The sequence below is a fragment of the Symphodus melops genome, assembly GCF_947650265.1.
Source record: "Symphodus melops genome assembly, chromosome: 1".
In the NCBI taxonomy this organism is placed as follows: domain Eukaryota; kingdom Metazoa; phylum Chordata; class Actinopteri; order Labriformes; family Labridae; genus Symphodus; species Symphodus melops.
The window spans coordinates 28,195,201-28,207,433 of record NC_136691.1 but is presented as its reverse complement, the minus strand read 5'-3'; the positions used below and the strand labels follow the sequence as shown (position 1 = coordinate 28,207,433).

The following is a 12,233-nucleotide window of genomic DNA, read 5'->3' as shown; positions in this document are numbered from 1 at the left end:
CACACGTTCACTTCTGTTGGTTAGATTTGTGGTGTGTTTGTCATGTTAAATGCTACATACGTATGATGAATATGCTTAAAAGATGAAGTTTACCTTATTGCGGAAGGTTCAAGGAACGCAGCGTTATTTCCTAACACTCTTTGTTGTTCTGTGTGACTTCACAATAAGCACCACCTCCACCTGCTGACCTGCTTTAGAGCTCCTGCAGTGGTGAACATCACATGTTTCACATGTGTCACCCTCACTCAAACAAAGTTTTCCCTGGGATCTTCCGACACTGTCCAGGGTCCATCGGGCAATAAAAAGCCTGTAACCGAACCCACAACCTAATCCAGCGGGGACAATCGCTGGCAGAGGCAAAGCTGAACCCCCGCAGAGGGTCCACATGCAGCGCTGCATGACAGGACGAGACCACATCAGTGGAGCTGTAAAACCACAGGCCACTGGAATGAAGTGGGACCACAGGAAAACCAGTGGCTTTATCAGAAGGATGGGCACGCGCTCAGATTACATGATGGTGCATCGAAGTGTTCAGTTTAGACTCCCACGTGGGGCAACAAACACAAGAGATTTAATCCTGAAAACTGAGAACCAAGTAGTCAAAAATGGTTATTTTTTCTGTCTGATGAAGTGCTGTGATGGATTAGGATTAATCTTGATATTAACCCCCATATTGGCACGAGCAGCTCTGCTCATGCACAAAAGGCCAACACCAAGGTTACTCCGCCCACCACACACGCGGAGTCCAAAAGTGTCTTGAAATGAGCAGATCAGCGTGGACAGAGGCGAGGGGGCATCAGAGCTCTGTGGACAGTGAGCAGGAGCTCTCGGTCAGACCAGTCATTAAGAGGGAACACAAGTAAAGCATCTGCATTTTGAAAGCAAAAACAGCTTTCTTACAAGGTGACGTCAAAGTTTGACTTGGACAGAGTCGTGCGTAAAAGTGTATTTTCCCGTTGGAGATCATGCGCTGCTTCTCCGAGCCGTGCGCTCCGGGCGACATCCCACAAGTCTTTTCAGCACGGGTAGGAGATGCGACGCCTCAGGCGGCTATCCTGGCAGGGCCATCTCTGTTCTCAGCCGTCGCCTTAACCTCCCGAGGACCCGCGGATCTCAGTGGGAAAGCCATCGCACACCCGGCGAGGCGCAGCTCACAGCCGGAGCGGACTTCCGTTTTGTGCAGACCTGCGGAAACTTTTGAGGGAGTAGAAATGTCCGAAGATGAGCCGAAACTTTATCTGGAAGAAAATGATCTTTGGAGACAGTTTCATAAATGCGAGACGGAAATGGTTATAACGAAATCTGGGAGGTATGCCAAACTGTACATGTGTCATTATTACGCACGGTGGAAACTGTTAGGCATGCTTTTACACTGCTCTCTCTCTCTCTCTCTCTCTCTCTCTCTCTCTCTCTCTCTCTCTCTCTCTCTCTCTCTCTCTCTCTCTCTCTCCTCCTTACAGGCGCATGTTTCCGCCGCTCAGAGCAAGGTGCACTTCGATGGACAGGAAAGCAAAATACATTCTCCTGATGGACATCGTAGCTGCTGACGACTGCAGGTACAAATTTCATAACTCCCGCTGGATGGTGGCGGGGAAGGCGGACCCGGAGATGCCCAAACGCATGTACATCCACCCGGACAGTCCGGCCACGGGCGACCAGTGGATGTCCAAAGTGGTCAACTTCCACAAACTGAAACTGACCAACAACATATCGGATAAGCATGGCTTTGTAAGTGTGGGAGGTCAAGTCAAGACACATTTCATAATAAATAGAAAACCAAGGCTCCCACAACTATGTGTTCAACTTTATGTTTTTGTTTTCATTTGCAGACTATTCTCAACTCGATGCACAAATACCAGCCGAGATTTCACATCGTGAAGGCTAATGACATCGTGAAGCTGCCTTACAGCACCTTTCGGACCTATGTCTTCTCTGAGACTCAATTCATCGCAGTGACAGCTTACCAGAACGACAAGGTAAGAAGTCCAACATCACACCATCCAAGCAGCATACACTGTGACGTGAGTTAACGTGTGGCCATGTGATCACATGTAAAACATCATATTTGTGTCATCGTTCAGATCACGCAGCTGAAAATAGACAACAACCCTTTCGCGAAGGGATTTCGAGACACGGGCAACGGGAGGAGAGAAAAGAGGCGAGTGACTGCTTCCGTTCATCCTTCACTGACTTTCATGATGATGAAGTCCTCGCTGTTATGCTCAGATATTCAGGGCCTTTAATGGTTCGGGATTAAAAAATACAAAACTGCATCTTAATTCAATTCAATTAAAAAAAAAGATCATTTTCAATTCAGTTCAATTCAAAGGCACACAGAAAATAAAGTGTCAACATGTAGCCTACAAAGTTAAAAATACAAAAAAAGAAGCTGGACCGTGATGGGACTAAAGATGTCAATAGAAATAGAGTAGATAGAGAATAGGCAGATACTAAATAATAAAGTGACAATAGTCTTGGCAGATAACAGAACAACAGACTAAATATTAGAGCTATATAAAAAAGATGAAAAACAAACAAAAAAGAGACAGATAAAAAGTTCACAGCTTTATGTTACCTTAATCTTTTATCATTCAAACTAAAATGACAGATGATGTGAATGGCCTTCTCTGTCATATATTCATGTGTATAGGCTACTAATACTAACAATTATACCATCGGACTTGATTTAATTTGTTTTACACGACCATGGTCAAATAATTGTTATTATTTATTCTTACTATAATAATCATTGTCAGTATATACAAGAACAGCTCTCATTCCTTTTATAATAATAATAATATTAAAACTGTTAAGTAATAATAAATAATAGCCCAAAATTATTGTTTTCACTCTTATAAAAAGAAGAATAGTTTTATATTTATCATTTAATAATTTGACTTTAGTGTTATCATTGAAAAGCTGTCTAACTTTATTTCTGTAGCAATAAATCAGTCATTTGTAAATAATGATTAATGTGTCTGTCTGTTCTTAAGTGATTGTTCATTCAGTTACATGACCCGTTACATGTTTGTTCTTATTGTAAAGATATTTTGATCAGAAGCTCGTCCTTAAAGGTGCACGATGGAGATTTTCTTGTGAAATTGGAGAGTTGGAGAAGTGAAATATTTCTATTGTATATCTGCTGAAGTGAAAACACAAAGTTTAATGAAAGTAAAAAGTGTTTCTCTGAACACTCAAACAGACCAGGAGAGAGCGTTTCATCTTCACACAGTTACAGTGAACACATGTTCTGATCTGAGCACAGTTTGTGTCCAGAGTTATCAACATAAGCGCCTTTAAATGTTTGACATGTTGCTCTTTTTTTCTGAAACTAATATTGAATCGAATGTTCTATTTCTGTTATTTCAATATCTGTTTATTCTAAAGTGTGTAAAATAGTAAATATAAAGTGAACCCTCTCATTAGTCGGTGTGCCTTAGATACAACTTACAGTATCTTTATTATCATAATATATGATTCTGAACTATTGATCATCCTGCTCTGTGTTCACACATTTGATTGATAATGTACATTATAAAGTATATAAAGTAAAGTAAAGAATAAAGTGCCAAACAAAATTACAAAGTGTGAAGCACTTTCACAAAGCTTAAGACAAATTTACATTTTGTAAAACATTTTCTTAAACACAAAGAAGTTTAACCGAGGACAGAAGAAATGTACACGTTATGAATCTTTCTGTGTAGTTGTCTTTGTATTTGTTTTGTCCTTTGGTTAAGTTGTGACTTAACTCGTTTGAGAAATAATGTTGGTGTAAAATTAATTAAACATTATTGCAAAAAAACAAAACATTTTGGACAAAAATGTTGACCATGAGAAACACTTTTAGGAGCGCTGAGACAAAGTTACAAACAGCTGAACACGTCTCTCAGTCCCCAAACAAACGTCTGACTGGAGCGAAGAGGAGGCGTGAGACATCCGTTAGTTAGTTTAAGCTGAGACCTGACAGTCGGTACGTTTCTTCTGTCCTTGTTACTTTTATAGTTTAATAAAAGGCCAAACTGTTTGACAACATTTGTTAAGGTGTTTCACAGGTTTGTACTTCCCAGCCACCGTACTAATGCTTCATTAAATGTATTATTTTGTCAAAGCTCTGTGACATAACTTTACTGTCAGTATGGATTCAGTCGTGTTGCACTTCTTTATTCACGAGCAGGAAGTTAACATTTCTATGGTCAGGACAGATTTCTCCTCCGTCACTCCCCAGCCCGCAATATTATCTGAAAACAACTATTGAAATCATTTCTCCTTATTTTACTCCTTTAGTCTTTTTCTGAATCCTAATGTAATCCAGGAGTGAAAGGTCTGTTTCATATGTTTATTGTTTATTCCCCTCCCTTATTGAAATCTTCTTGAAAAGAGCTCTTTTATAGCTTCTGACTTCTTTTTATAGCCACTTCTCTTCTTTCCTCTTCAGTCCTCTTCGTGTCATCCTGAGTTTCCTGAGTCGTCATTATGAGCTCTTATGTTGCTGAAGAAGTTCAGGTTTTCCTGTCGGGGTTTTCTTGTCGTTGATTGCGTGTCTCATCCTTGCGTTGCTCTGTTGTCGTGGTGTTTTGTTGCTCATGCACACGTCGAAGCTCTTTGTAAAACCATGTTTTTAAAAGTCTAACACAAATAAAGTTGTGATTATAATAAAAAGTGAAAAGACGTGTCCCCCAGAGAGAGCTGGAAAAAGTAAAGGAAATAACATAACTGAAGTAGTAACTTCTATTACAGTATTCCAGACCTTTTAAAGATTTTTTTTTTTTTTTTGGGGGGGGGGGGGGGGGCTTTATTAGAGAGACAGGACAGTAAACCAGGGACAGAGAGAGTGGGGATTGACATGCAGGAAAGGAGCTACAGGCTGGAGTCGAGCCGTGCACACTAATCATTCCACCCACCAGTGCCCCCTCAGACTATTTAAAATATGCTGAATTCACACCGACATAGTTTAGATCTGTATTTTATAGATTCATGTGTTCCCCAAGCAGCGAAATGAAGAAAATCCTGCAGTTCATCGAGCGTCCACTTGAGGCTGACTCCAGGATCGTGAGAAAACACAATCAAATGACTGGAGAAAAGCTGTTTTAACACCATAAATAAACACATTCATTCATAGTTTGGCACATAGCTGACCTGATTGACAGGTGGGCGAGAGGTTTAAAACCCGCCTCAGCTCTCAGCCTGTCCTTAGGTTGACTGAAAGTCCTGAGACAGGATTTCCTACATGGCGGCTGCCGTTGAGCCTTCGAGCCCCCTGCAGGAACAGTGGGGTGACGTCACTCAGATTTCAAACATTAATATTTAGAGTCTGCAGTTTTCCCTCCATCGAGGGTTCTTCACCTTCCTCTTTGATATCCAATAACTAGAATGGAGCGAACAAACACATGACTCATTTCAAATAAAAGAGAGAGAAGTTGAATTAGAAAGAGGAGTTGAAAAGACAGAGAGAAGGGAAAATAAAAAATGGTTGTAAAAAAAGATGAAATGATTATTAACCGATTCTTCTTTCCTTTTTGTGACTTCAGGAAGCTTCAACATTCACCTGTAAAGTGTGAAGAGACGCAGGTGACTGAGAGGGAATCTGAACCTGTCAGAGACTCCAAATTGTCAGGTACAGTACTTCATCATGTGTGTTATTCATTCTGTCCGGACACTCTGTAAGTCCGAAGTTTATACATCATTCATGTTTGTATTCAAGACTGTCATGAGAGTGACTCTGACAAAGACGACAACGCTGAGGACCATCCTGACCACGTCATGCGCCGAACCCTCAAAGAAACAAGACTTAGTCCGAAGGTTTCAATAACAGAGAGAAGCGAACGAACGCCCCTCGCTTCAGAGACAGACGTGGACTCCAGTCAGAGCCGGGGCTCTTCCTCACTGACGGATGCAGCGGGTAGCTGTTGGCCACAATTCTCAGAGGAGGATCAGTTTTGTAAACTGTGCCGCAGTTTTCCATGCAGTTCTGTTTATACCTCAAAATCCGGCAGACATCTGCAGGATCTACGTTCCCCATCCGGCCTTCTCTACTCTGCTCACGTAAACACCTGGAACAGCTGTGCCCCCATGGAGAAAGCAACGGCGTGTGGCCTGAGCCTGAAAGCACCTGTAAGGACTTCAGGAACTCAAGGCTTTCCCACCAATGCTCCACAGCACCCGCTGGTTCAGGTACACAGACGACTCAAACACTTGTTTTTTAAAGGTTTGGTTCTTATGAGCAAATGTTTGTTTTTTTCATTGGTCCTTGATATGATAGAAGAACAGTGAAAATAACCTTCTATAGCCATTGATCCCTTAAAGAATCTTGAAGTTTATATGAGGAAGAAAACGAAAAATGCAGTTCAAGTATCAAAAACTATTATTATTGAAAGTTTGTTTCAATCAATCTTTTTTTGGATAGCACCAATTGACAACAAAAGTTATTGTAAGACACTTTAAAGGTAGAACACTTTAAAGGAAGAATGTGCGACTTCTTGAGCATCAGCATGAAACCAAAACAAACTGCTGTTTGGAGACACCTCCGTTATTCTAAAGTTTCCTTCAGCGACAAACCTTCAACTCCTCTCTACTCACAATCGCATGAAGGAGTTAAGAACGAGAACGCACCGATAATAAGCACAATTAAGTACAAACGGCGGACAAATTTGCCCTTCACTTCAGCTGCATTCACCTGTGGTTTGTGTTAGCATGCTAATGTTAGCTGGTAGCTTCATATTGCTTGTACATTTACACAGAATGACAGTGATCTAAACAAATTTAGGTGACATCCAAATAATCAGTGAGTCTGTTCTTCTTCTTTCCTCTGTTGCCAGATTTAATCAGCTTTATTCACAAGGCCGTCCCATCCATGCAAGCATAGTGTAAACACAGCTCTGACAACAACACAGCCAGTGGGACTCAAGCTTCTCACTTGTTGTAGACAGTCAGGACTCAGAGAGACATTTACAGAGGATATTCTTGATTTCTGCTTGATTTATGTGTAAAATATCTTTTACTCTTTGTTATATTATGTTCAAAGATCCAATTTGAGTCCATCATGAGCATTGAGAAACATTTAGCAGGAGTAACCAGCCGTACATCTATCATCATAAATGCAAATATTCAAATGAAACTAGTTGGAGCTGTTGTAGTCAGGAAGTTTTTAACGGGTAGACAACTCAGGCAGAGTGTATTGGTGGATAGCTGAGGCATTTCATTTTGTCTGAGTGCTACTTTGTTCTTTACATACATTTTCAATATCATGTAGCTTATTTTAATGTTCTTTTTAAGGAAGGCATGGTTAATATAATCAGGCGGCCGTTTCAAGGCTTTTATTTCCGTCCTTGAGCGGTTCACCTTCAATCTGAATGTTGTGGAAGGACTAAGTGATCCCCTCTGTACATCTTTGGAGGTAATTACAGAGGGGCCACAGTTACAACAGAGCCAGCAGGAGAGCACAGTGCTGTTTGTGTGTGTCTGCTAGACTAAAACATTATTTGAATTTACAGACTGGGACAAGAATGTTGGGCGTTAAAAAATGAAGACGGTGGAAACGTTGTGATCAATTCAAAGTTTCAACAGCATTTGAGCAAGTGTGCGAGCATATCTTCTTCCTCAATCTGTAATGTGATCTGGAACACTACAGCTTCAGTCTTTGCCTTTGTTCTAGTTTTGTATTTCACAGGCTGTTATGGGCATTTTACATGAGTGTGTGTATTTTAAATATGTCTTCTATATTTATTTTTATTGGATCTTGGTGAGAAAGGCTCTATCATTTTGCTTGCACTACTGGTGAATGTAAAACTGAATGAATGAGGTAGTTCTGAAAGACATGACACAGGTTGCATCATGAAACAGTCTAGTGTAAACCGTTACAGATCAGAATCAGGAGCTATTTCACATCTGAGCTGATGTTGTGCCCCCCCCCCCCCCCCCCCCCCCCCTTTGTCAACAGGACCTGGTGACTTTTTCTCAGTTTGGAGGCTTCCTGTTTTATCCCTACTCGAGCTTCACTGCAGCGTCGGCTCCGTGTCTCTTCCCACCGGTGCGGCCCGGAGTGGATTTCAGAGCCCCTTCAAGTGTCCACAGCAGGGACTCGTTCACCTCACCTGTCATGTCTTCTGTTCCTTCTGTGGCTGCTGGCAGCCTAAAATATTTCACCCCTGATTTCCTCGTTTTACCCAACATAGACCTGAAGGACTCAATAAGCAGCACTGAAGCGGACTGCAGGAAGGAGGCGGAGTCACAAACACAGGGAGCTACTGCCTTGTGACTGTTACGGCGTCCCCTGCATGATGTCTGCACACCCCCCCCCCCCCCCTGACTGCTAAGGCCGTCCTTCTGAGGGAACGACGCAGAGTTTTTGAAAAGTCTCATTCACCTTCCTGTAACCAAAGACTGAAGAATTCTGCTGCACAAAGCGTTTCATTTCAGTCACTGAAACTAAGTTATATATGTAAATGAGCTGCAGCTTGGTGGAACATGCAGATGATAAATGATGTCTGGTTTAGATATCATTTCTCAACCCAGAATCTAAAATCACACGCAGTGAAATGTGTCTCGTCAAATATTGCCTTGGTTCAAACACCCAAAAAAATGTAAGTGTTTGGAATGTATCAGCGAGCTATTGAGCTTATAAAACACACACACACACACACCCGTATTAACAAATAACACACTAAAAGATATGCAAATGATTTATCCATATGTAGGTGAAAGCACTGAAATTATTATTATCAATTTCAAGTTTGTCACATTTTTAGTTTGGACTAATAAAAAACAGACTTCTGGACCAATGCCGCTAGTGCATGTAAGTGAGGGGCGTGGCTTTTGAGGGAGCACAGAGGGGAGGGGCTGAGTGAATAAAGAGAACGGAGAGGATATGCTACTTTCAAAATCATGCTAGTTTTCAAAAATTACCTACCCTACCTTTAACATAACAGACCATGCTCATGGTAATGTTTACAAAAAGCAGCTAAAATACCTTACTTATAGACTGGTATAGTAATGACGTATTTTTGTAGGCCAACCTGAAAAAATGGCGCCGGTGGTTCCTTCGAAAATTCTGATTCGAGCTGATTTGTTCAGCAGGATAATCTTTACAGATGAACATGATTTATATGAAGTTTGAAGAGTTAATGCAGTCGAGACAAGTAAAAAGCTAACGTCATGCTCTAACAAGCTACACCGCGGTCGGTTTATAATGATGTCACGACCGTTATGCTTCATCGATCTAATCAGCGGATTTCACAAGATAGCTAAACGTTAGCTTAATAAGTTGTTTATTAACCTAATATTTACAAGAACACTGAAAAACATGACTAGAGGCTGTAAGGAGGATTAGGGAGAGAGTTCCCGGCGTGATGACGTGTAATGTCTGTGACAACCACTGTAGTTTCAGTTAGCTACTCGTTAGCAACCGCCGTTTAAAGTTCACGTAAAAACTTTAAAATTCTCAAGTGGGGTCTTAGTGCACGTAGTTTATCTCGTCTCGCAAAACGTCAAAATCTCTTCAGCTTGTGTTAACCACAGACCTTATTTCAGTCTAAACACAAACACATTCAAAATCCCCTTTGACTTTTAGAGTTAGGAACCCATGGCGCTAAAATGCTAACTCACTTCCTAGTTTTAGGACTCAAAACTATACCAGTCTATGCTATATTACAAGAGCCCAGCTTAATCCGTCATAGAGTGGCAAGACAAAAACTTCCCTTTAATGGTCAATCAATCTGGGGCCCCCTAACCGTATGGGGCCCCGAGCAGCTGCCTTCTGACACTCAGTGCCTCTGAAGCTGTTTAAGTGAAGGACTAGAGAGAAGAAGAACACACTCCACTTAATTAGATGTCACATTAGTGTTTTTAGATCACGGTCATTCTGTATCACTGTAAAGGCAACATAAAGCTATGAGCTAACTAAGGTGTGCTAACGTTAGCCTGATAACAACATTGCAGGCCGCGGGTGATCGCAGGTTGAGTCAAGGACTGCTTGTGCTAAACTCCTTTCATGTGAACCCGAGTGGAGAGAGGGGTTGGAAGTTTGTCGCTGGAGGAGAGCGGACGTTTCAATATGGCGGAGGTAGCAGTCTGTTTAGGTTTTATGCTGGTGCTCGAGGGTGACATCTATTGGATCAAGAAGCTGCACATTCCTCCTTTAATCACCTGTGATATTTACCACTGGCTACATCAGCACAGAAGTTAATGTGATTTTGTCACGTGTTGTTTTTAAGTGTTTGTGCAAGTTCTGACATGTCTGGAGGCTGTTTGTTTTCAAATGAAAGCAGCATGATGCAATCATCGGTTGGCTGTGTCTAATACAGAGAAGCATAACATTTGGTTTTTCTTCAGGTTTCATTTGTACATTTTTTTAAAATAAAAGTCGACATAAATGTTTTTGTATATTTCTTTGGTTAAAAATTGTCTGATCCATCAGTGTGTGGTTTCAGTGTTGCTCTGTCATGAAATATGTTTTTATGATTGAGGGAGAAACACAGTTTCTAAATTCAAGCCAGTAAGAAGAATGAACTGAAAGAGATTTTCTGGAAAAAGTGGATTAAGATAAAAAAAAGTTTAACCTCAAAGCTTCTGATGTGAGTGGTCTTTGTGTTTCAGGTACCAGTGAGTGGGGTCTGCTCTTATGGATTAGAGAACACAACACTGGGCTCTTAATCCAGGATGACACCAGTACAAAACAGCAAAACAAGGAACCAGCAGGGGGCGTCACAGCAGCCTGATCCACTCAAAAGAAGACAAAGTGATGATATTCTCAATACATTTTTAAATTCCCAGTTAACATAAAGAATACACATCATTATTATTATTATTATTAGTATTATCATTGTTATTATTATTATCATTATTATTATTATGTTACACTCTATGGATTCATAGAATAATGAAGCAACACGCTGAACCTCGAATGGGGCTGACAAGTTTACGTATGTATATATACACCCACCCACACACACACACACATATATATATATATATATATATATATATATATATATATATATATATACATACATATACTATTATTGTACTATTATTATTTTTATTTGCTGAGTGATACATGTTTTTATACATGTTGTTTTGTTACCCGCTAAGGGACTGCAGATGTAAATTAGCCTAAGGCTAACTCTGGTGCAATGCATCAAATGGCTACATTTATGTTTTAATTGCACATGGTCCTTTACAAATACAGTTTAAAAAAGAAAATAAACTAATAAAGAAACAGTCAGCAATAAAATCCAGACTCAGAATTAGATGACTATAACATAATAGAAAGATATCATAAAGTTTATTTTTTCCCAGATTGCAACAGCCTGTGTTTGATAGAAAATATATCAGATTGTTATTTCCAAATCCATGCAGTCCCATCCGATCCACATGGATCCTTTAAAAGGGATACTTCACAAAAAGCATCATATTGCATCACATTAAGAAAACTTCCAAGCAAAGAAAAACACATATTTCTCGTCTCAGGGCAAAATGAGGGCTGGATTCACGACCATTCAACACTACTATCATGTTTCTAATGATACACAGCTTCATGTAAATGGGTGAAGTATCCCTTTAAGTTCTCCTTTAAGGTTTTGGATTTTTAATATTGCTGTGTTTACTTCCACAGGATCTTTTCCTCCTCCTTCAGACAACTTAGAAAGCCTAGTTTATGCTTCTGCGTACAGACAGCACCTTTTCAAACTCTTATAGAAAACATTTAAAATACTTTACATAGAAACATCGTAATAATACTTTAACACTATTTAAGGTTGGAAAGGATCAATGGTTCTTTTTGTATGTGTTCATAAAAATAATGTCCAGTATCCTTATTTCATGGAGGAAACAACAAAACCATACCAGGATAGGAATACTGGTTTTGATGTAATTCTGCATGTGTACACACTGCCGGGACCACACTCGGTTCCTGCGCCGGATTCCTCTCCTCGATGTGTGCGCCAGCGTGTCCTCGCTGCCGCCTGCCCGCGCTTCAACAACTGTCCTGGACCCTTCGCAGTGCTGGAGCCATGATCAGGGGTTTTCATCGCCATCGCCTACTTCCGTGTTTATGCCGGCTTTTCCAGCGTGGACCAGCTGGAGCTCACGTGACCGCTGGATGTGCCTTCGTCCAGTCCCGCTCCGCAACACGGACACTACCTCCGAGACGTCGATCCACGTCGGCCTATTGGATGCTCGTTCAATGTGACTCCGACACTTTCAAGAGTCAACTGGGGACGTTTTTTTTTATTTGTCCA

At 40.8% G+C, this 12,233-nt stretch overlaps 1 protein-coding gene across 1 annotated transcript; it reads left to right on the top strand.

Annotated features, from left to right (window-relative positions):
* Positions 1–965: 965 nt before the first annotated feature.
* Positions 966–10,647, top strand: tbx3b (T-box transcription factor 3b; the record flags this gene model as incomplete). Its single annotated transcript, XM_079338517.1, has 6 exons — positions 966–1,309; positions 1,461–1,728; positions 1,830–1,976; positions 2,082–2,158; positions 5,994–6,171; positions 10,591–10,647. The coding sequence occupies 6 exons, from the start codon at positions 966–968 to the stop codon at positions 10,645–10,647; spliced, it is 1,071 nt and encodes a 356-aa protein (XP_079194643.1).
* Positions 10,648–12,233: the final 1,586 nt, after the last annotated feature.